This window comes from Mytilus californianus, unplaced genomic scaffold, assembly GCF_021869535.1.
Source record: "Mytilus californianus isolate M0D057914Y unplaced genomic scaffold, xbMytCali1.0.p SCAF_2, whole genome shotgun sequence".
NCBI lineage: Eukaryota > Metazoa > Mollusca > Bivalvia > Mytilida > Mytilidae > Mytilus > Mytilus californianus.
Window position 1 is genome coordinate 55,692,622 of NW_026262668.1, and position 26,617 is coordinate 55,719,238.

A 26,617-nucleotide genomic window follows, 5' to 3' on the forward strand; every position below is an offset into this window, starting at 1 on the left:
CGCTAGACTTCATTTCCCGTTTTCACGGCACAATAATTTGACTTTCACCTGTCACGCTTACAAAAAATCGGCAATCCCGGGTCACGCTTAGACCCCAATGAGACCCACTAAATCATGATAAAAACGTTGATGACGTCACGATCACATGACAAAGTTATGTCTATGAGTTGATAGACAAAACACTTTCAGCCAATCAGAAGACGTGTTGCATCCAAAATTTAAATTATTCTTGAACCAAAAAAGCTTTGGTGCATGCTTTTCTGTTTTAAATTTTCAATTATTTCAAAAATTCAAAATAGGCACCTATACATAGCAAAAACAAAGTCTAAATTGTCAGGCTTATGACAAAAAAAAAGAATGTAAAGTTCAGCTAAACATCTTGTTTACCTTAAATAAACTAAAAGCTGTACTTTGTCTATTGTGATCATACAAATCTTCTTCACAGAAAGTCAGTAAAACTTGTAGTTGGTTCTGATCAATGTCGTAGTACTGAACATCTCTGACTAATACTGTCACTGTCTGTAATACAAAAGTTATTTGATATAAATGAATGATACTTAAATTAACAGCACACTATCATATAAAATCACTGTCATAATTTATGTGACTTAGTTTCAGGTCAAACGCTCATGAAAAGGATTCTACCCTCTAAAATTCCTTTTTTCAAATATTTTTTCAGGTTTTGGCAAATATGATGATTGGAAATAAATAATATTTACTGGATTTCATTTCTAAATTTATAGCTCAACAAAAATTTCAAGTAATGTCCATGGTCAAATACATAAGATATTTTTTTTAACATAATGCATTTCAGAGAATACACTTATTTAAAAATAAACCTTTTTATTTCAGTTGACAATCTTAGATAGTATTGTATATTGTTTGGTTGAAATGGATTGCATTGTACCTTAAACAGTATGGAAACAAGTTCAAAGTTCATCTACCTTAAACAGTAAGGAAACAAGTTCAAAGTTGTCTCCCTTAGCAGTGCCAACAGATGCATAATTTTTCAACAAAACAAACAGTCCCTGAGCAATCTTCTTGACACTTGTTTTCATTGAGCGCAGTGGAAATTTCAGTAACCATCCCAAGCACCTTAAACACAAAATGTTTACCTGTAACAAAAGAGTAATATAAATTTTTAATATAATATGAGTTATATCAACAGAAAGCATACATAATTGTTCAATATTAATCATATTTAATATAGAAGTTAAAACAGAAATGCAAATAGAATGTTTAGGAATAAAATAAAAATTTAATAAAATATATATTAAATCATGTATATATATACATGATTAAATCATGTATATATATATATATTGGATCATATCTCTCCATTTGAGATAGATGTGTAAAATATGTTATAGAATGCAAGAGTTGATGAGGGTTTTAAAATTCTCAAAGTTAATATAAAATATACAAATTTCTTTTTACAGTAATCTTATACCTTTACATGTATTACCAAAACATCATATCATCTATACTTTTCAATGATTTTTTTCAAATCTGATTGCTAATGTTAAATATTAGGAAAATCTTACCCTGATGTGTTTTGACTGTAAATTATTTTTAATAATGCCAATAAATGGATCAATGAGCTTTAAATGATCAGGATTTTGATGTGTCATTTTGGATCTCTTCAGCAGCAGGTATAATATCTGAAACAAACATAAATTGAAACTGCATACTGTGAAAGTACTTTTATTCGTGGGTATCAATTTTTTGTGGAATGCGCAAAAGTTACATGATTGTAGGTTCTTAAATTCGTGGATTTTAGTTTTCTGAAGAAAAAAATTCGAGTGAAGAATTTGAACCCATCAGAAATGAAGATTCTAGAAAATAATCATATGGTGTTCTTTGTCACTTTCATGTTCGTCTTTCATTTCTGATAACACTCATCAGATTTTTAATAAAATAATTACTTTCAGAAATAAGCTGATTCATCTCTGAATACAAATTGTCTCATTGAAGGAAATTGCAAAATAAACACTTTAACTGTTGCACACGTGTAATCAGAAGTGGTGACACTAATTAACCCGAGATCTAAAGATCAACAGATTAATGATCATCAAAGATGTAAATCGGGCTATAAACATGTCATTTAAAAGAAATAGGTTTCATACAAAATGCTGCTTTGAATTAATACTTATTAAATCATACTGATGAAATAAAAAAGCAAGCCCAAAATGAAATTAATATTATTTTTTGTGAGAGAATTATGAGGAGATAAAATGAACACTTCACCATTATATATCTTCACCTGAAGTCTGATTTTCATCTTTCAAAACTATTTTTCATGATAATTAAAAGGTTAAATATCGTACAACTTAGGTTATTTGAAGATTAAAATCCTGTCTGAAGTTTTACATGCTACTGTGCTACGCCACTGCATAAAGTTCATATTTCGTTTGCTGATATTCGATGTTTTCTCTAGATTATATGCCCGTATCAATGTAGTCTAACCTACAGGGGATCTTTCCATGTCTTGATTTGGAAAACAGTTGTTATATTTCTTTGGACACTTAAATTCGTGAATAAAGCCTTCCACGAAAACCATGAAAATTGGTACCCCACGAATAAAAGTACTTTCACAGTATACAATTTGCATCATTTGATTTTTCTTTTATTCATAAAAACATTTCTTAATTTAGGGTGAAAAATTTTGAAATTAAAAATTATTTTTACGAATACTTAGTCTCATTATATAGTTGCAACCTGAACTTTTTGTTTTACACTTTCTTGATGTTTAAACTATGCAGTTGATGATTAACTGTACCATTCAGCTTAGCCTTGATTATCAAAGGTCTTCATGGCGATGGGTAGGGAGAAGAGTTTTGAAAGTATTCAATCTGTCACTAGTTCTTACTTAATGTTTTGGTAAATTTAACAGCAGTATTAATAAATAGTCTCATGTTTTCACCACAGAGTTCAGGTATCTTCATAAAACAGTTAACTTCTGTTAAAAAAATTTAACATAATCATCTGAAGTATTACACAAGTAAATCATATAATAGTTAACTAAGTGCAGAAATTTGTAGAGAACACACCTCTAAACCAAACTCGACCAGGACATGGATATTAGTTTTCTTGTTAGGCTTTGGTTTTCCTCCACCATATGCTGGTTTTGGTGGCAGCAGAAGACAGCTTGGTGGTCGTAAACTTTTCTTTCCTTCAGGTTTTTTCTCGCTACAAAAAATAGAACTTTCAACTATTGTCAAATTGAATAAATAAATACAAAAATGATAACACTTTGAACATTGTATAGGCTTTTGTATGAAACAGTTTTTTTTTTCTAAAAAAAAGACATTACTATAAGAAAAAACAAAAATTCCAGTATAAGTATTTGCTCTTTGTAATCTCACTGAAACAAAAGTACATGCCATAATGCATTTTATAAAGTATAAGTCAAAAGTAAGTGTTTTAATAAAATTATAAAATAAATTACTAAATGAATTTTATGTAAACCTCATGGCTATTTATTACCCTAAATGGATTATTTAAAATAAATTCAGTATTTAATGTATAGCATACATACAATGTGTTATGCTTTATGTATATACTATTATGTCAATCTTTCATGATGTTTATTTTCAGAGTATCAAAAACTAAAAAAAAATTATATGAAATTGCAGCCAACATTGCACTTACAAGCAAGGGTCCGGAAACGGTCATATTTGCCAGTCATGTCCTAAGATGAAAGCTATATGTCCTAAACGAGTATTTGGGATTTAGGACAAATTTTTTTTTTAACAGAAATAATTTCATTTCATTGACTTAATGTTTGAAATCGGGTTTCTTAATCGCCATTTTCCACTTGTGATCACTTGTTTTTGTTTATAATCCCTTTCCTGTAATAAAACTGCCACTCCAGTAGTTTGATAATCCTGAGGGCCCTCCTAATATCTATATCGATGCCTCCGGGAAACATTGGCTAATGATCGCTAATCACTTTTTACCTGTGGTTTTAATTCACACCTGACAATTGGTCACATTGATCACAAGCTCAGAATAATATCTTTAAGAAATTAAAATTCCCTGACAAGTGTATTCATTATTTAATTACTTTCAGCAAAGACAATGATCAATTCTGATTTAAAAATAAACCTTACTTTAATTGACGTTGAAAAAAGTGTTTTTTCAAGAGTAACACATGTGCTTTATTTACTATGTAATACGCATGCGTGAAATTGTCTTCAGCAAATATATTAAATATTTAATTTGATTTCATGCTAAAATAAACGAGTGCAACTATAATCTGTTATATTCAAACACTTTTAAAGGTAATAAAATAAAAGAAGCCGGTGATTTCCTGTCAATTTGATCAACTAAACGAATCCCGGAAATGAATCCGGAATTATTCGTGCTTTAATATTCTTGCAAAACTTCCGGTTTTAATTTTGTCAAATCGAAAGAAACGTAAGCAATGTCTGAGAAATTAACCATTTTGAGTCATTAAAATCATTTTAATTTTAAACTGTTGCCTTCCCTAAACTGTTTTTTGAAGGTTTTTAGAAAAATGGTAAGAAATTTACTTAGTAAATGCAATGAAACATCAATACAAGTTTGCTGATGCTATAAATCTAGTTTGACATCGACAATTTGAAAGGGCACCAACTTTTCAATCATCTCAAAATGACCGAAATTGTGTGAAAAAATTTCCGGATCCTTGCTTACAAGTGTAAAAAAATATAATATTTTGTAATACCTTGGTTTTTCTTCCTGTGATGTAATTAAGGAATGAATAAATATCATTGTTTTCTCTACATCCATGCCAGCATTGTCTATCAAACCTAAAGAAATCTTTCTTAATGCTTCTTGTATTTTCTTCGTAGATTTCAGACTTTGCGTACTGTCAAGGACCTGTAAACATAAAACACAATATATATAAAGAGATTATGTTTTTTAAACTCAATATATTTTCTCATCCTCATCTCATCTCATCTCATCTCATCTCATCGAAAGGGCAACATCAGTTTTAAGCATTTTCGAATATATGAAAAAAATGTACAGCCAAAAAAAGTATATCAAACATTATGAATGGATTTTCTTACTTTTTGACGTGTTGAATGTATCAAATCACACCAAACATCACAAGCTAAATTCCATCATTTATTAATTTTTTTTATAGTGAAGTAAAATAGGGTGGGATTAGCAGACAAAAATCAAGACAAACTAAATCATTTGTTAATCAGCCTTCATTTATTTTAGGTGACCCTGTACTATAGGGTTATGGTTCCAATCACGGCACATTCATTTACTGTAGGGGTACCTGTACTTTAGGGTTAGGTTAGGGTTATGATTAAAAGTAAGGGCTAGTGTTGGTATGAATCAGATTGACAGTTAATTTAGTTTATGCGCTAAGTCCCCAAAAGAAAATCAATGTTAATTTTTGCATTTTGTAAATTTGCTAGGAGCAGATTTTAATTCAATTTTTAAGAACTTTTAGTTAAAAATAAATGGAAAAAGATAAAAAAAAAAATGAGATAAAATATTTGATGTTTACATTCAAAGCAGTAATTAGATAAGTCTTTGATGATTGATCCTAACTGGCATGTGAAAGAGAATTAGTATACTGTAGACAATGTACCTTAGAAACTACATGAGGTTATGTTAGCAGTTTAGATCTTAGAAGGAACAATTAAATATTTGCTGTAGAAAAAATGAAAACAACACGTTCATGCGTCCGAAACGCTTTTCTGGATTTACCTTCATCAGGGATGCTCAAAGCCAAATATTTAAAATCCAAGGATGTATAAGAACCGAAACAGTAGAAGAGCTATATAACCAAAAAGTACCTAAAAAATAGCCAAATCCATCTAAGGTAAGCTGAGATAGTTGAAACCTTAGTTTCTATATAATTTTAAAATTTATAGATGGACAATTTCAGAAAGGCTTGTTATTAATCATGACAGTACCACAGTACTGACTACTGAGCTGATGATACCCTAGGAGACTGATAGCCCACCAGCCCAAGGTAACGACCCAGTGCTGTAAAAAATGAAAAGAATGCCTACGATTAACATAGTAAAAATTAGTCACATGCAAAAATTCCCAGATAACTAGTACTTCATTACTGTATTGTAAAATGTAGAAGATAAAAAATCATTCCTAATAATTTTAGTAGTTTCTTACTTTAATAATATGTATTACATATATCAACTATTGCAATTTCAGAAATTTTTTGCATGCAGATATTTTTGCAATTGTTGAACGAAGGACACAAATACGAGATTTATCATGTGATTTCAGAAAATGCTGCATACAAATGGTATCAAAATTTAAAATGTGACTTTTTTTGCAACACCTGTCCTGTCGCAACTGTTGCATAATAAAACCATCACATAAAAATTCTGACTTTCCAGTATTCAGAGCTGGTAACTTTGGTTGCCAGGAAGAGCTATATTTAACAATTAGAAAGTTGCAATAATTTCAAATAATTTTAATTATACAATCTTTTCAACCAATAACATTTTTTTTCAAAACTTAAAATTCCAGAATTTTATTTCATCCAAAATATATAAAGGTACATATATGTGCAAAATTCTTACCTGTTTTAGTGGTTGAAGTAAGCCTGACAATGAACTCATTCCAATAAACTTGCCCAAGATTTGATATGAGTCATAACTCTTCATTGTCTTGGCTTCGAATACTTTTCCCTTGATAGCATCCACATTTTTCTCCTCAGCAACCATACCAAACAACTCTTCATGGAAAACCTAATTTGAATAAAACGGAATATTACTGAATATAATACTGGACATTGTGTTATGGACTATTTAACAGTTGTTGAAGGAATCTGTACTAAAACAAATTATAAAGGGTTTCAGAAACCTGTAACCCAGTGTCTCACCTGTGACTGCTTCTGTCAGTATACAAGTTTATTAACCAACTTACTACAATATGTATAGAAATGCCCATGCTTTATAAAAGGAAAATTTCGACAACTGGTCATTATAAACGGAGAAATTGCTACAGCCATGCATTACGAAATCTCAGTCATGCATTACGAAATCACACCCGTGCATTACGAAATCACAGCCATGCATTATGAACAGATGAAACGGGACATCGATTAAATCAAAATGTCGTTTATTTCTTCAAATAAGTGACAACTTTTTTCATTTTTTTTTAACTTAATAACATAAAAAAAAAAGTTTGAAACGGAAATATTACACAGCCTTTTTCGAGTACGACTTTCGATTATTATCACTGTTTCATTTCCGTTGATCAATATTATCAGAATGCAGACTACTCAGAGTCAGAGTATACGTAAGAATAGTTAAACTGTCTGATTTATTCTTCCCAGCTACTTTATATTTGCTAGATGAAATGAATTGTAATAGCATAAAATAAAGTACTTGGATGAGAAATCAGAAATTACATCTGACAATGTTGACCAAAAATCCATCGTGAATGCGAAAAGACAAGTTCAGCTATGAATTCCTGTATCTTCTTCACAGTAAGATTCTTGTTTAATCGAAGAATTAAAACCATTTACGGTAATAAAAGTGTTATGAACTTGCTTTTTTTGTATTGGTCCTATTATAGATTCGTGATTAGCTGTATTTGGATCCGAGACTCAAAGACTGTTCTTGAATGAAGTTGCCTTAGTTGGATAATAAAAGTATCAATATATGGACTTTTTCATATTGGCCCTGTAACATGCCCTTGGTATAAATAATGGCCTCAGACAGTTGTAATGGCCCTCGGTGCTGCCTCGGGGCCATTACAACCATCCTTGGCCATTATTAATACCTCAGGCATGTTACAGGGCCAATATGAAAAAGTCCATACATTAATACTATAGTAATGTTGACTGCCAAAAACTAAGTTCAATTATCAGAAAAATACAGAAAATGAAAAAGAAAAAATATCAAAACTTCATCCAAAAAGGTTATATTTACAGCATTAAATGTTTTAGCATCATTGTATAAATATGATGTTATTTTGTTTGAATGTCAGGCTACCTGAAATGATTTTCTTTTAGTTTTTTGTTATAAATGTGATGCTATTTCAAAATTCCTGCTTTACCAAGGTATGATATGAATTTTTTGTTTAGAGCAATGGTATACATACCTGTTGTAAACTTGCTCGGCAGAAATCTAGTTCTCCAGGTTTTATCACAGATGACATGTGCCTTAGAAGGGCATGTAATGTGAATCCTAATACATGGAGCTGAAAGTATAACATACAATCATGTTAGAATAATATCTTTTAAAAAAAAAAATCAAGAAACAATTTCTAATAGTCTTTTTATTTAAGAGACCTTATTTACAATGCCTGATTTAATAATAAGCAATTTGAATATATCTGAACATCAACAGTATAACTGTATAACTGTAAAGAAATTAAAATTTACAAAAAAAAGAAATAAGTATTGAAATGTAGACCAAAACTTTTCATTTGTTGGTTAACTGTTGTGCACCCTAATGGCTGAATACTTAAGCTTCATTAGTTGTTATTGGTGGAGGATGTAGGAGTCCCCTTGGGCGAAAAAACTGACAATCCTGGTAAATTAAAATTGGATTCAAACACACCTGCCACGTGTGGGGCTCGAAACTCACAACCTCATTGTTGACAGGCTAGTGAAACAGTAGTTGAACTACGTAGATCACTCAGCAACCAAATTCCCTATTAGCTCATAAACCATTATTAAATCAAATAAAGTACAAATTGGACAAATGGTTCAAAAGATAACATCTGGACACTCTTGCCAACATTTCAGTCTATCAATAGCTTCTTTGATCTTGACCTCTGATTATGGACCCCAAAATCAAATTTTGACAAATAGAGACCGATACCATACATAGCCTTTCAGTGCATTCTCTATGGTCAACTACACGTGATGGCAAACAATCCTATCAACTATGAGAGCAATTTGTCCAATAGTCTCAGAGGAGTTGTACAGTCGACTCCACTTAATTGCATAGGTTTCTCCTGCACAAAACCATTTCCCATTCATCTAATGTTAAATTGTCCGGTTATATGCATAGCTCTACAAGTGGCCTTTCGGTTTATTGCATAGAAAATAATTGCTATCTAGATATGCTTAGTTAAAACTGATGAGATTTTTGACCGGAAACGGCAATTTGGTGAGTATATTTTTCTTGAATGCATCATTACTTTCGTTATTATTTCATATTTACTTTTGTGTTATTTAAATAAAGTTTCTTTCGTGTTTATATGATGGAATTTGATTTAAAAATAAACCTTGATGTCTACACAGGTAAAGTTTCCCATGTTCTATTTTAAGCCTTGAGGTCATAAAAATGTCAAACAGGTAATTGTTGTAAAAACACTGACCATTCTATCTCAAAAGGTGTTAATAATTGATTGGATTTCAAACATTGTCTAAAGATTACATTTGGGGTGAATTTTAAAAACAATAACGCCTGCTAATTATCGATCATTATCAAATGTGAACTCTCGTAATTGGGCTTGGGATGTTCTGCATTTATGTTAAATATTACAGGGTATTTATATATGGTTAAAGAATGTTATACATCAATCATTTATTGTTAATATTTTATGAAAAGAGCATTTATTTTTAATTATTATATTTTCTCACTTTAAACACTCATGTCCAGCAAATTACCCGTACAGGGCCCAATTACTGCTTTGCATATACGAAACTAACGAGGTTAAATAAACAGTGTTACATCACTGTGCAAGCTGTAAATACTGCATATCAAAGGCAGTTCATTACACATCTATTGTTAAAATGATTATAAACTGTGTAGTATTGTTAAACAGTTTGTTTTAATCAAAGCGTAACAATGTACATTGTACATACGGGTCATAGAAACAAATTTATTTTTAGAACAATTTGTTTTATTTTCGTATCCCAGGTAAAGGAAACGTCGGTACGCAAATAAACTAAAACAAAATGTGTTTATAATCTTTATTGAAAGTATACAAAATAAAATAACATGTATGACACTAGACATATAACTTTTATTAGAATAAATCAACATTCAATATGTTGTAAGTGATTATAGACTTTCATCTCTCTTCAGGGATTTCCTTTACTCATCTGTTCTATCGATGTTTTTTGACTCCATAATTTGGCATTTCCTATATAACCATACTCTGCTTAATTGCATAATTTTGTCTGACAAATAGGCTATGCAAATAACCGGAATCGACTGTATTCACAAGTTGTCATTGTTACAGTATTATAAAAAAAAAATGGTCAAAGTCCCATAACTCTAGTAAATAAAATGCTTCGCTGGGCGCAGCTTGATACAACCGCAGAGGTCGAACCCTGAACAGTTGGGGCAAGTATGGACACAACATTCAAGCTTGATACAGCTCTGAATTTGGATTGTGATTAAATATTTGACACAGCATAGGTTTCTGACACATGGTTAGATTCAGCATATCAAAGAACCCCATATATTCAATTTTTGTTGAAATCAAACAAAGTTTAATTTTGGACCCCAATTTGGACCAACTTGAAAACTGGGCCAAAAATCAAAAATCTAAATACATGTTTAGATTCAGCATATCAAAGAACCCCATATATTCAATTTTTGTTAAAATCAAACAAAGTTTAATTTTGGACCTTTGGACCTTAATGTAGACCAATTTGAAAACTGGACCCAAAATTAAAAATCTAAATACACGGTTAGATTCGGCATAACAAATAAATAAATGTGGTCAAAGATTTTACAAATCTAATGCCCCATACTGGTCTTCCTTTATAAATATGCATTTCTTTAAACATAATTTAAAAGCAGTGTTAGGGAAGTAACCAAAACGTTGTATTTGGATTACCTCCCTTACACTGTTTTAAATTATCTTAATTGTTCATTAACCATTACTTTATACATAATTTAAAAGCAGTGTAAGGGAGATAATTTCAATGATGTATTTGATTTATCTCCCTTACACTGCTTTAAATTATGTTTTGTACTAAAGTATTTGTCCATTAATGAGGACAACCTTGTTTTTCCCCCTTTTTTGCCCCTAATTCTTAAACGGTTTGAGCAATAACCCCCCAAAGCAAATCCTAACCATCCCTTTGTGGTATGGAAACTTGTAGTATAATTTCAGAGAGATCCATACACCGTTCCACAGTTATTGTCTGGAAACTAGAAAATGCTTATTTTTGGCCCCTTTTTGGCCCCTAATTCCTTAACTGTTGGTACCATAACCCCCAAAATCAATCCCCACCTTCCTTTTGTGGTATTGAACCTTATGGTAAAATTTCATACAGATCCATTCACTCAAACTAAAGTTAGAGTGCGAAAACTAATGCGTATTCGGACAACGACGCCGGACGACGACGACGACGACGACGACGACGCCGCCAACGTCATACCAATATACGACCACAAAAATTTTTTTGCGGTCGTATAAAAATGGTCAAATCAAACTGATGCTACATAATGGTCAAGACAATACGATGAAAAAACAACCCTACCAAGTATGCAAGCTTTATTTCAAAAGGTCTCTGGGTATTGATGTGTTTCTGATGGAAGGACCGGTGGATGGAGGGAAGGATACCATATCAGGGGGACAATGAGAAAGGTATTAGTGGACTCTAAAGTTATCTCTTGTCCTGGCCATATTAATTGACACAGGTAATGCATTTTCTTGTCATTCATTAATGAAGTTGCTGGTTTTTTTTCATGCATATGAAATTATCCAACACATTTATGATTTTTTTGGTCACTATTTATCCTTACCTGATATCCTCGACGTAATGCACCTCTAAGTTCTGACAGAATGTATGGGAAGTATCTAGGACCCAGCGACAAAGATATCTTTACTAGAGTGTCTCTAGCAGTAACTCTTATATCTTTAGCTCGAGATTTAAGAAAATTACAAACTTTCAATAGTATCCTGCAAGATAAAATATACATACATATGGTAAGTAATAATTAAACCAGTATGGTGTTCAGTAAGATGTTCTGTGTTCTCAGCATGCCTGTAAGCTAAGTGAAGTCCTAATATACACTCAAACTTTTTTTTACATATTATTATTAATCAGCTACAGTGGAGTCTAAGTTTAATAGTACTGTGTCTGATCAATCCACAAGCTATAAAATTTTATATTTCGACAGGAAAAAACTGTACTAAGTCAGGTTATTTAGACCATGTGTTGTTTGTTGTTGTTTATCTTAGTTTGTATTTCAGTTTTTCAAGGAGTCAGGTGTTGGTAGATGACGTGGTTTGTTGTACTGTCCAGAATTCTTGAAATGATTTGATTTGCCTCTTAACTTTCCTTGCATTGAAACAAATAAAATGAATTACAAATATTTTTATTACATTAGTTGATGAGTTCAGTGTACTAGTTCTTCGTTTATAAGACACATTTAAAAAAAAAATATTCCTTAAAATATCCTTCATATTCATTCCTGTATGTTAAAACATTTAAATATAAAATGTTTACATAATTGTATCATTGATGTTTAACTTCTCTTTGTTTTCTGAATCAATTCTAGGATAAATTCTGTTAAATGTTGATTTTGCTTAACCTACCATGTAGCAATAATCTTTCTTTGGTTAATCATACAATTACCAGCAGTAGCTAGTGTTATGTTATCCCATGTCGGTATTATTCCTTTCAATCAATATCTCGGTAATAACTTACCCTGGTAAACTCTGTTCTAATGTTTTCTGTGGTAAATTCTGTAATAATTTGACCATGGCCAGAGCTAGTGGCACTCTAAGTATCTCTGTGTCTTCAGGGTAGAGAGACTGACCAGCCATTTTATGTTCTTCATCAGACTTTATCTGAAATTGAAAAAAATACTGATTTAAATTATTTACTTTGATATACAAAAAGTGCAATAAATATTTAGAAAGATCAAAAATAAAAACATCTAAACACAACATTTGTTAAATTTATTCATCCTTTACAATAAAAAAGCAGAAAAATCAATTGTCCCCTATTATTTTCCATTTAGCAAAGCAGACATAAACATGTCTTTCAGATTGGTGGTTGACAACTGGCAATACATTCTCTGCAGAGTTTTGTTTCTTGGCTAAAACTTTAGGAACATATTCCCTTAATTAAATATAGGATGTGCTTTTTGAGACACTGAATTGCACAAACCATCAACTTTGGTACTAATTCATTTCATGCCCCATTTCAGGAAATGCAGTTCCTTGGATAAATATAACAATTCATATTGAATTTTCAAAGCAATTATAAGCACTGAAGGGTAAAGACCTCAAACTTATAATTAAAAATTGAATTGCAATGGAACACATCTAGGAAATATTTTGAATTGGAGTGATCTTTTATTGTCTATAAAGGTATTAGAACTTGAACCTTGATTCGTATACCATTCGCAACTTATGCAATTTAAAAAAAAAAAAACTTTTATTGACAAGTATGGTTATACATATCATTAATTGACTTGAATAATTTTATCTAAGTATATATCATATTAATAAATTGGTTGACATGGGTATGGATACAATCTAAAAAATGTTTAGTTCACTGCACTATATTGTTTGAACTCTCAAAGGTAGAGATAAGGCTTAAATACCCATCAAGCCAGTGATAATAGGGTTCTAATCTTTATCTCTCCCCCCCAAAAAAAAAAACAAAAAACAAAAAAAATCACACATAAATCTATGAACCATAGAAGACAGTATATTTTCTGCTTGTTCATTACCCTTTCTGTCAGAATCCTCTGTAGCTTTGGAATAAATGCTTTACTGATAGCTAAATGTATCCTGGTAGCCATGGCGACAGAACAGACAACTTTGTCAGGGGAAACAGTATCATCATTCTCACTAAAATCTGGAGGTATATCTTCTACTTTATAATCATCCTCTGTATTTACCTCAGTATTAGTTTCTAATAAAATAAATAATCTTACTATTACACTGGTGAATTTTCATGGATTGGAGCATCCTACCTTCATTCACATCTGCATGTTCGGTTCTAACAATTTACCAAGATTTGTGCTGGACACAGCAAAAATTCTAAGTTTAAAAGGGTACAACTAAAAAAAAAAAGAATCTAACAATGTTTTTAATTTCATATTGCTATGATAACCATGTACGTTTCATCTATAAAAAACTCATCAGTGATGCTCGAACCAAAAACATTCAAGAGGCCAAATAAAGCAATGAAGTTGAGGAGCATTGAGGACCCAAAATTCCAAAAGATTTTGCCAAATAAAGCTAAGGTAATTAGTGATGATGTGTTTATAAAGTAGGGATAACATTATAACCACAGAACTAACCTTTTTTCTATATGTCTAGTACTTACCTACTGGTTGTGGTACTCCTTTCTCTGCATATTCTGAATTTCTTAGATCAAAATGAAAGGCATCTAATATAACTACAATTATCCTGAAAAATAACAATGCAAATCATAAATATATTTAAAGTTTTAATAGAATCAAAAAGTCAAAAAAAGCAGAAATCAAAATACTGAACAGAGTTATAAAGATTTGATATTTTTTAATACAAAATATAACAAAACAATTTTATGGATATTTTCAATTATTTGTCTGATATTATTTGATCTTTATATTTTAAATTGTAAGCAATAAGTTTTGTAAATAAACAGGTTTAAATTGTGTACATCCAATGAACATGGACTTTTTTGTATAACAATAGAGGAACTGTTTTTCCTCTTTATCATTCTATTTCATTAACACTGCATACAGGTACTATTCTATATTGCAACAATTTATATGTGTTTGTAAATTATAAAGAAAAATATATAGTCCAGAAATAAAAGTGTAGAAAACCAATTATATGCACTAAAAATGAAATTATGCCAAGCATCAAACTTGCATTTTAATCAACATTAATTTCATTGTGTATGTTATCATCCAATAGTTACATACTCACTTCACAAAATATTTATTTTTATCAATTCTCTTTTGCATCATTGCCAGGTAAAATTTCAAATGGCCTGAATACTGTTGCCATGGTAACAGGCTGCAAAGAGCACCAAGGGCTTCAACAGCAACATCCAAAACACTCTGTACTTTGGAATATTTTTCATCCAACAGGAATGCCTCAGTGATTGGTAGTAAGTATGACACGATGATTTCTTTCTTCACAGGTGTACTCTGGATTAGTTTGACCATTTTACGTAGAGCTCTTGACTTTCGGTGAGTCTGAAATTATGTCAACATTCAACATCAGATGATGTAATTAATTCTTCAAAAGGTTTTTTTAAATATACAAAATGCAACCCATCTGCAGTATAAGCTGCTGAACACTACCAATAAGAAGTGCTACCAAAATTTGTCTGGCAGGCGAGGCATATTTCAGAATTTAAGATGTTAAAGTATATTCAAACATACAGCAGAAATAGAAATTACTAGAACTGTTCAAGTGGTCACAGAGATCTATGGAAGATTTCACATGATATTTGTAACTATTGCAGTTTTGTTAAAATCATCTATACATCTGCTGAATATAGAACACTTTAGCACCTAGGTCCTTTTCAAATAAAACTTTATAGAATATAGAAAGAATGGTAAAATCAACATTTTTCTTTAATTCAAAATATTGGTCACCTGGTTGTTGTTAGTGAAATGAGCTCTAATGATAATTCTAAAATTCATGATAAATTTCAGTACAATGAGATATTTATTTCTTTTTTTACAGCTGTTATCCTAATGCTAGCAAGTTAAAGGTTTGGTTGGCTTGCTTGCTTTGTTTGTATTAAAGTTTGCTCAAGCATTGTAATTAAGATTGACATCTGCAAACAATATAAGTAGGCTGAGTTAAACCTGTTTATGGGTAAATTTGATTATTTGATAATGTCCAATCAAATTTAAATATAATGTATACAAGTTTAACTCTGCCTTTTTATATTGTTTTCATATGTCAATCTTAATTACAATGCTTGAACAAACATTAATACAAACAAAGCAAGCAAGCAAACCAAACCTTTAACTTGCTAGCATTAGGATAACAGCTGTAATGGTTACCTGAATATGTCTAATATTTTCAAAGAAGTCTGCTTCAATGTCTTTTTCTTTCAGCAATCCCAGGTCTGTGAACATTGGATTTTTAGGAAATGCCTCAACTAATTTGGACAACAGAAGGATAAACTCATGTCTTATATTCTGAAATACATAAAGCATTTAAATATTAGTGGTAAAAATTAATGTTAACTGAAAACAATTTCCTTTGCCTTAAAAAATATATTTTAAACATTTTAACACTTAGAATAAACTTTCTTTCTTTTGCTCCCATATGTTTGGCAAATAAAAAATTTCATGCCATACCATGCATTAATATCATATATTACTTTTTTATATATTTCACTGTAAACAATCTAATTTAAAAAATTAAAAAAGGAAAGTCCATGTAAAATGAACATGGTAGAAATGAGTAAGGGGTACTCTAATAAAAATGCCACTTTTGTCTATAACCTGAATTTGAATTCTCTAAGTCAGTTAACAGATGAAACTTAACTTTCACAATAAAAAATTAAATATCTTTTATATCTTACTTCAACCAATAATTTTGGCTGCAGTAAAATTTCATCAATGAATAGATTAAAATTCAAACAATCAAACAGAACACTGTTAACAAAAATATATATATTGTACCTCATCTTTATTCTTGACTCCTTTTTTTATCTCTGGTACCAAACTTTGTGCAATAATATCCCTGTAAGCATCCTGATCATATTCAATGCTGCTGAACTGTGTAACCATAGTAACCAAACAATTTGTAGCATTATCTCTTAAAGACAGATCATCAACCTAAAAGAAGAACAAATGTAAGTAACGGTAAATTATAACCTGTTTGGATCTTTTTTTCTATCTGTTACATTCGAGGGCTTTTTTTGGGACTGACATTAATTTTGTGGCAGTTGACCCTGTCACATCAGACATATAATCACGTTTGATCTTGATGTCAAATATTTTCTATTGGGACAGAAATGTTTTTAGGGTCAAATGTTATATTTTTATTAAATGTTTGACAAATTTGATATGCATGAATTTATCTATTTGATTGTCAGAAATATGTGAAAAAAGATATATGCAACTCTCAATCCATTTGAAAATGATTGATTGATTGTTGCTGCCTTAACCTCAAGCGGCACATTTCAAAAAGAAGTATGGAGGTCATATGATTGATATGATAGAGAGAAAACATATATTCAAACCGGCTTTGCAAAGCAAAATTCATCTAAATGTTTATCCAAATTAGATATCTATTATAACCACCAATTACTAGTGTTAAGCTGAATGTCAATGGCTATACAGGATGAATTCTCAATACAGTAAAGGTCAAATATACAGTTCCATCGTCATGGTTAATCTTTAAAATTATTCGGTCACTGCATGAATATGTGTGAATATTGTACCCAATAGATTTTTATATTGCAAGAACATAAATTTCAACTTTCTTACCATTTTGATAAAGAAACAGCAGTTGACTAACACAGCATGTAAGAACCGTGTATCTAGCGATGTCATTGATTTAATGGTAGAGTTGACCTCTCTGAACCCAGCAAGGCGTCGTAAATAGTCTGGTTCTTCAACTCGCTTTGGATCCCAAGAATTCAACTGAAAGATAACAATAAAACCATGAAAAATTAAGAAACTTCATTTATGTATTTTTCAAACTGAGTTTGATATGCTAAAATAAGTATGTGTATTGTGTGCGTTTTAATACTAAAAGTAACCATAAGTTCAGTCATAAATCGACAATATCGACAAATATTTTTTTATAATTTTATCATTTGAGATTTAATAATAACCACACATGGACCCTTATCATTACAAGCCTCAAGATACTGAAAGCTATATAAAACACATTGTCCTATCAAAAATTTATTTAATATATCTAAAGACAAAGCTTTTTCACAATACATGTTACAACATGATCTGAGATGGTATGTCACTTACACGAGAACCAATTTAATTCATAGTTTGATTGATAAAAGATTTAGCTTTATTTGATTCTTTTTCTATTCAATGAGGATTACCTCAAGTTGAAAAACTAGGACTCACTCTCCTCAACTCTATGATATAATTTATTAATACAAACCTCAGTAACCACTGATGCAATCTTTTCCATCGTCTCATTACCAGAGCTAATCACCTGAAATACAGTTAATATATAATGTAATTTTTTAGAATATTGAAATTGCTATGACTAGCTCCTATATGCTGCAGGCAATTTATAAACAAAAATATCAACAAGAATGCAAAAGTTGTCTTGCTATCAAAGCATAACATTTCTGGGCCTTTCATAGTTGACTATGCGGTTTGGGTTTTGTTCATTGTTGAAGGCCGTACAGTGACCTATAGTTGTAAACTTCTATGTCATTTGGTATCTGGTGGAGGGAGAGTTGTCTCATTGGCAATCATACCACATCTTCCAATTTTTATATATACCCTAGAAGTAATTCTAAGTAAAAGAAAAATAAAAAGCAGGTGTTAGACAGATCCCAAAAGCACTTTATATTACAGCTCATCACTACCAAACTGATGACAAAATATGAAGTAATTCTGATTGGAAGTAATTGAGAGATTTTAAAGTATCTGAAAACAGGAAGTAGGTGTCTGACAGAAATGAAAAGTGCTCACATATTACAACATGTCAATACCAAGCTGTTGGCCAAATATGAAGTCATTCAGTTCAGTAGTACTGGATAAATGTGTGAAGAAAACATTTATGTTCATTCAACATGATGTAAAATCCAAACCGTTGGCAAACAGGAAGAAGATATCCGACAGATAAAACAAGAATTTGTCCATAGTACACGGATGCCCCACTCGGTTAGTTTAGTGGACTGTGAAATTGGGGTCAAAACTCTAATTTGGCATTAAAATTAGAAAGATCATATCATAGGGAACATGTGTACTTAGTTTCAAGTTGATTGGACTTCAACTTCATCAAAAACCACCTTGACCAAAAACTTTAACCTGAAGCGGGACAGACGGACAAACGGACAGACGAACGAATGGATGAACGAAAGAATGGACGCACAGACCGTCAAAACATAATGCCCCTCTACTATCGTAGGTGGGGCATAAAAAGTGCTTATATGTTACATCATTGTCAAGGTGCTGACTAAATATGAAATCATTCTTTTTAGCAGTCCCTGAGAAGAAAGGAAATATTTGTCGGAAAACAGATGAGCAGACTAAGAACAATAGAGAAGTAAGTGTTCAACAGATTTATAAAGTGTTCACACATAACAACTCATCACTGTCAAGAAACATAGCAAATTTGAAATCCTTCTATTCAGTTGTACTGGAGAAATGTGTGACGAAATTTTTTATGTGTTAAGCATATTGGAAAATCAAAAGAAATTGCATGCAGGAAGTAGGTGTTCAACAGATTCAAAACAATGCTCACACATTACAATTCATCACTATTAAGTGGCTGTTTAAAACAAATGAAAAACTTTAATTTTTACCTCTAAAATGCTACAAATTAATGTTCTTCCTTGACGACTCTGTATGTGTCCACATAAGTTACATATGGATCTGAAAAAAAAAACCCAACTGTCTTACTACATGTATATTTGCTTAACTGACAATAAAAGCTGTTATTTAAAATTAAAAATATCAAAACACACTTTTTCCAAAACTCATCATTGTAGGACTCAATATTAATATTAACCTTCTTATTCAGTACAAGAAACATGCAGAAAACAGATATTGTGTATAATTACCTGTAAAAATCCTGTTTATTGTCAACTATTTTCAGTAGATTTCTAACACTCTTCAAAATATCATTTTCTACCTTCTGAAATATCATATAAATTCTTTCAATTAATAAAGTCTCATAATACAACAAATAAAGATGGGAAATCACATGTATTCTATCTTCTGCAATATGAGTATGAAGAGCAAATCTTAACTTAGAAACACAGCAAAAGTATTGCAGTAAATCATTTAATCTAAATATTCATTTTCATAAGGTTTCAATTAGGATAAAGGGACAATTATTCTTTTTGAAAATTTAAAAACAAATACTAAAAACATGCAGTAAAATTGTAAAATATTTCCCTTCAGTCACAATTTTGGCTTTTGCAAAATTAGACAATTCCTTATGTACCAAATAAATTGAAAGTTTAGCATAACATTATTGATGAAGATAGCTATTGAAATATAGCAATCCTGATAATAAGCCTTTCATACAAAATAAGTATTAACAGGATCATCGCGGTTAGAAGTGACATATATTTAAACACATGCTGGCAATAATTGAATACTGAATACAGAACTAGGTCATAACTTCACCAGTAAATTTTAACTAATTGAACGTCTTAATGAGCATATTTTTCTCACAATTCTAAAGTGATATATATATATATATATATATATATATATATATATATATATATATATATATATAAGTCTAGAGATTTGCACAACGATACTAATATAAGATGGTATTATACGAAGATGTTGTTAATAAATCGTGTTGACAAATATTTCGGCTTAACAAATAGCCTTCTTCGGTGTCAATTATTTTAAAAATACATCAGTATTTTTAAAATAATTGACACCGAAGAAGGCTATTTGTTAAGCCGAAATATTTGTCAACACGATTTATTAACAACATCTTCGTATAATACCATCTTATATTAGTATCGTTGTGCAAATCTCTAGACTTATATAATTTTTTCCTTATCTGCACAGTATCGTCTATTCTAGACGATCCGGTACATAGTAAATTTGCTGGTTGGTCCTTTTTATAGACTTCTATATATATATATATATATATATATACCAGTATATCTATATCTTGTAAATTATGTTAAAATATTTTTAAATGCCAAAATAGAGAAAAACTGTGATTAGACATAACATATTTTGTATAAAACACTAACCTGTGATCTGTATAGTCCTTCACTCAGGAACGGTAATAACAATGTAACTAGTGTAGAACACTGTGATTGGTCAGTCACAAACTCACTTAATCTATTATGATAAAATCATGTTACAGTAAACTTGAATTACCTGTTTGTAATTGCGATATTCAAATTGATTCAAATTCAGAACAAATAAGAAAATAAGACAATAGATACACATTAACATGAATAAATAAATGATATTTAAACAGCCACCCAATTTTTTCCCCCATCTCATTTCAGATTTTTCTAATAATTTAGACATCAAACGTTTGAACAAAGTAAAGATTAATTATTATTGAAGAAGCTCCAGCATGAATATTTAAACTGTTCCTGCAGCAGACACGATGGTAGACAGCTGGACAGGGAGAAACATTACCCTCTGCAACCTTGCAGCACAAAATAGATTAAGGTGTACATCTGTCAAATCTGCCTACAGTTATATATCACCTTTAAACTGACCTTGACAATATTTCCAGTTCTTTTGATAAATGTTTATCTTTAAGTTTCACTCCTATCACTGTGCTCTGTATGTGTGACAGAATGGCTGGAACATGTGGAACCAGTAACTTCATTCCTAAATGTATGTCATCTAAAACAATAATGAAATAGGAGAATCATATAACTATTTATTTCTAAATTTATGTCTAAATATGTCTCTTTCTTTATCATAATAAGTTATAAATTACAGTTTTGGTGATAAATTATTATCTGTGTATGGATGGCTGTTTAACGTCCGTTGCAAATCAAATGCATATTCAGGACAAGAACATGATTATGTGATATGAAATGTAAACCCTGTGTTGTACTAGACATACATGCTGATTCCAATTTTAATGTGCTAGTTCACAAGTCCAGTGGAAGACATGTCACCTTACCCATCTACATAATTCTGACTCTGAACCTACCAGTCTTTGCTCTACCTCCTAAATGCTGCATGCTTAGCGGAGAAGCCTTTGGTTTGACCCAGCAAGGGTTTCGAACCCACATCCATCCGCACCAGAGGAGAGCTTGCTATCACAAGACTACAGAGGGAATAGTTATTATCTAAAGTTTGTCGTTTCAATTGTTAAAAGAACAAAACAAAACAAAACTTTTTTTTAAAGATTTTGTATCATTACCTTGAATATCTTGCTTTAGATTGCCACAGAAACATGATCCCACGGCCAATGGTGATGTATCCTCCTCAGAAACTAGAAGATTATATACAATCTGTACAATATATTGTTTAATGTCAAAGCTGGCTTCCTGTACATTCAGTAATTTAAAAATGTTAACCAGAGGGTAGTTGGTGTTGTCATCTCCTTTCAGTTTCACCAGCAGTAAATAATACCTAAAATATAAAATGAAAATTTCTGTTTCTTTATATTGAGAAAAAATAACATTTAATTGTAACAAGTATAAGCAGATCTAAAAATTACTGTATTGGCAGATCTACATTTTCTGATTCAGTATACTGTAAATTCAGAAATTATTGCATGCATTTATTATTGTGATAATTGAAAAACGGACAAAAATATTAGCTTAACTATTGCGATTTCAGGAAAATCTGCATACATATTTATGTAACAGATATAACTAGAAGCTCTCAAGAGCCTGTGTCGCTCACCTGTATTTACTGATGCTTTGGAAATCATGTAAAATAAAGTTAAAATCATAATTAATAGTATTAGATATTAGATATTATAATGATATCTAAGATAATAACAAAAAACTGCAAAATTTTTGTAAAATTACTAGCTCAGGGGCAGCAACCCAACAACGGGTTGTCGGATTCGTCTAAAAATTTTCAGGGCAGATAAATCTAAATCTGATGAACATTTTTGACTCCTGTCAGATTTGCTCTAAATGCTTTAGTTTTAGAGATATAAACCAAAAACTGCATTTTACCCCTATGTTCTATTTTTAACCAAGTCGGCCATGATGGTTGGAAGTCGGGGTCATCGGACAAATATTTTAAACTAGATACCCTAATAATGATTATGGCCAAGTATGGTTAAATTTGTCTCAGTAGTTTCAGAGAAGAAGATTTTTGTAAAAGATTACAAAAATTTACAAAAAATTGTTAAAAATTGACTATTAAGGGCAATAACTCCTAAAGGGGTCGACTGACAATTTTGGTCATAACAACTTATTTGTAGATCTTACTTTGCTGAACATTATTGCTGTTTACAGTTTATCTCTATCTATAATAATATTCAAGATAATAACCAATAAAATGCTCCGCAGGGCGCAGCTTGATACGACCGCAGAGGTCGAACCCTGAACAGTTGGGGCAAGTATGGACACAACATTCAAGCTTGATACAGCTTTGCATTTGGATTGTGATTAAATATTTGACACAGCATAGGTTTCTAACACAGAATGAATGTGGTGACAGGTCTAAGAACTTAAAAATTTTAAATTGGACATTCACCTATTATGGTCCAATATCCAAAATCTAAATACATGGTTAGATTCAGCATATCAAAGAACCCCATGAATTCAATTTTTGATGAATCAAACAAAGTTTAATTTTGGACCCTTTTGACCTCAATGTGGACAAAGTTGATAACGGGGCCCAAAAATCAAAAATCTAAATACATGGTTAGATTCAGCATATCAAAGAACCCCATATATTCAATTTTTGTTGAAATCAAACAAAGTTTAATTTTGGACCCCGATTTGGACCATCTTGAAAACTGGGCCCATAATCAAAAATCTAAATACATGTTTAGATTCAGCATATCAAAGAACCCTAAGAATTCAATTTTTGTTAAAATCAAACTAAGTTTAATTTTGGACCCTTTGGACCTTAATGTAGACCAATTTGAAAACGGAACCAAAAATTAAGAATCTAAATACACGGTTAGATTCAGCATATTAAAGAACCCCAATAATTCAATTTTTGATGAAATCAAACAAAGTTTAATTTTGGACCCTTTGGACCTCAATGTGGACCAATTTAAAAACGGGGCCCAAAATCCAAAAACTAAATACACGGTTAGATTCAGCATATTAAAGAACCCCAAGAATTCAAGAATAAAACCCCATTGAAATTGGTCAAGAAATAAGCAATTTATACGAAGTATCTTCTTTTGCACAATACTGTGCAATTAAATATTTCTTGCTATTGCGCAATACTGTACATTTGACAATTTCTTGCTATTGCGCAATATTGTGCTATTGGATATTTCTTGATATTGCGCAATACTGTGCAATTGAAGATTTCTTGCTATTGTGCAATACTGTGCAATTGAAAATTTCTTGCTATTGCACAATACTTATTATATAATAATTTACACATCCTGTTTGGTGTGTATCTCCTACCATATCATTATTATTTGCTTTTAAATATAAATCAGAAATAACCAACTTAAAATGGAAAATTTTAAAAGAAAAAAAAAAGGAAAAAAAGAACAAAAAGGAAACCCCCCCCCCCCCAAATTTTTTGAACCCCTTATGATTCATCACCCCCAAAGTCAATCCCAGCCTTCCCTTTGTGGTATGGTACCTTGCAGTACAATTTCAGAGAGATCCATACACTTGAACACAAGTTATTGTCTGGAAACTAGAAAAATGCTTATTTTTGGCCCCTTTTTGGCCCCCAATTCCTAAACATTTTGGCAATTACCCCCAAACTCAATTCCAGCTTTCCCTTTGTGATATGGAACCTTGTAGTACAATTTCAGAAAGATCCATATACTTACACACAAGTTATTGTCATGAAACTAGAAAAATGCTTGTTTTTTGCCCCTTTTTTGGCCCCTAATTCCTAAAATTTTGAGGCAATTACCCCCAAAATCAATCCCAGCATTCCTTTTGTGATATGGAACCTTGTGGTACAATATCAGAGAGATCCATACACTAACACACAAGTTATGTCTGGAAGTTACAAAAATGCTTATTTTTGGCCCCTAATTCCTTTACTGTTGGTACCATAACCCCCAAAATCAATCCCAACCTTCCTTTTGTGGTATTGAACCTTGTGGTAAAATTTCATAGAGATCCATTCACTTAAACTAAAGTTAGAGTGCGAAAACCAATGTGTCTTCGGACGACGACGACGACGACGACGACGACGACGCCAACGTCATACCAATATACGACCACAAAATTTTTTTTGCGGTCGTATAAAAACGGCAAAATTTCCTTAAAATTACCAACCCAACAACAGGTTGTCAGATTTGTCTGAAAATATCAGGGCAGATAGATCTTGACCTGATAATCAGTTTTACCCTATGTCAGATTTACTCTAAATGCTTTAGTTTCAGAGATATAAGCCAAAATCTACATTTTACCCCTATGTTCTATTTTTAGCCATGGCGGCCATCTTGGTTGGTTGGCGGGGTCATCGGACACATTTTTTAAACTAGATACCCTAATGATGATTGTGGCCAAGTTTGGTTAAATTTGGCCCAGTGGTTTCAGAATAGAAGATTTTTGTAAAAAGCTAATGACGACGGACATTTTTCGAGAAATTTACCCTATGTAAACATTCCATTGTTCATTAAAATGCATTGTACAAGGCCATGAAAGATTTAACTGTCCCATCTAAGGCACAAACCGTCAACAAAAAAATAGCCAAAATAACCAAAAATACATTGTTGTAAATCAGGAAATGTTCTTGTTTACATTTTTGTAGATTTCGATTACTATTTTCTGTTAGTACATATGAAGAAATTGATCTACTCATGAATACACTGTCCTGAATACCCATTGCAACTTTCCATTCAACATTAAGCAAACAACCAAATACCAATCATAATAATACTATGTCTGTAAAGGAACCTCTAAAAATGAATAGTTAACAGTTTATAGTTTGTTCTTATGTTGTGCTGTTACACTACTGTCCAAGGTAATGTGGAGGGTTGAGTGTTCACAAACTTGTTATCTCCGTCACATTCTGTATATGGCTGTCCCAAGTTAGGAGCCACTAATTCAGTGGTTTTTGTTAGACACTGTCCATCATATATGTTTATAGTTTATAGTTTTGTACATAAATCAGGCAGTTAGTTTTCTATTTTAAATTTGTTTTACAATGGCCGTACAGAGACCTATAGTTGTTTATATCTATGTCATTTGGTCTCTGTTGGATAGATCAAGGAAAATGTGAACTTTTATTGACAATTATATTTACCTGCTATGCTGAGACCATAGATTAAACAGTTTCATCAAAGGAGTAGGCTGATGTATACCTTCATATGTTAACTTTGACAGCTGAAAGTATAAAGTGAACAACTACTAGTATCATTTCCACATATAAGTAAACAGTAGATCATGGAAGTAAGGGATTACTGATATGGCTATAGCAGTGGTAAATTATGATTGGATTACTTAATCATATTAGCATTTTGCTTACATATGATTATTCAAATCAGCTGACTTTTTTAATAAGCAAAAGTTATGAGAGGCTGTCTTGACTCACAGTGATTTTGTCCATATCATACAGAGAAAGAGCTTGTTCATCGCTAGGCCTTTGGGAAATCTTTAGATGTTTATTACGATTAAATTGTTATATTGCAGTTTGAATAGATGTTGACCCTGCCTTTTAAGGTGGTACCTAACACTACAGGGAGATAACTCTGTAAAAATCAGCTAAACGTTTTAATTACATTGTATTGTTAAGGAAATATTAAGCTTCTCAATGATCAAAATTAGTGTTTGTCAAACTGCTATATAACCAATGAAATTTTTCTGATAAAGTGGTTGGTTCAAATTTTTTGAAATTTTATATTTTTGTCAAAGGGTCAAAGTAAACATTTTGTCAAAATTTTATGAAAATTAAACGAGCCAAATTAATATTAGTCAAGGTGTTGG

The 26,617-nt window shown here is 31.3% G+C and overlaps 1 protein-coding gene across 1 annotated transcript in view; it reads right to left on the bottom strand.

Annotated features, from left to right (window-relative positions):
- The window catches only part of LOC127730050 (small subunit processome component 20 homolog), a 95,628-nt gene that overhangs the window by 19,520 nt on the left and 49,491 nt on the right, over positions 1-26,617 (bottom strand). The window contains exons 31-52 of the mRNA XM_052238097.1: positions 25,938-26,017; positions 21,940-22,151; positions 21,281-21,410; positions 20,798-20,888; positions 19,634-19,707; positions 19,376-19,445; positions 17,998-18,051; positions 17,358-17,513; positions 16,548-16,703; positions 15,921-16,058; positions 14,827-15,098; positions 14,237-14,319; positions 13,635-13,819; positions 12,602-12,744; positions 11,694-11,850; positions 8,080-8,178; positions 6,552-6,719; positions 4,709-4,863; positions 3,051-3,189; positions 1,545-1,661; positions 945-1,115; positions 388-519 (exon numbers count right to left, since the gene is read on the bottom strand). Of these exons, the coding sequence (XP_052094057.1) occupies positions 388-519; positions 945-1,115; positions 1,545-1,661; positions 3,051-3,189; positions 4,709-4,863; positions 6,552-6,719; positions 8,080-8,178; positions 11,694-11,850; positions 12,602-12,744; positions 13,635-13,819; positions 14,237-14,319; positions 14,827-15,098; positions 15,921-16,058; positions 16,548-16,703; positions 17,358-17,513; positions 17,998-18,051; positions 19,376-19,445; positions 19,634-19,707; positions 20,798-20,888; positions 21,281-21,410; positions 21,940-22,151; positions 25,938-26,017 (2,982 nt within the window). The remainder of the gene's footprint in view (positions 1-387; positions 520-944; positions 1,116-1,544; positions 1,662-3,050; positions 3,190-4,708; positions 4,864-6,551; positions 6,720-8,079; positions 8,179-11,693; positions 11,851-12,601; positions 12,745-13,634; positions 13,820-14,236; positions 14,320-14,826; positions 15,099-15,920; positions 16,059-16,547; positions 16,704-17,357; positions 17,514-17,997; positions 18,052-19,375; positions 19,446-19,633; positions 19,708-20,797; positions 20,889-21,280; positions 21,411-21,939; positions 22,152-25,937; positions 26,018-26,617) is intronic.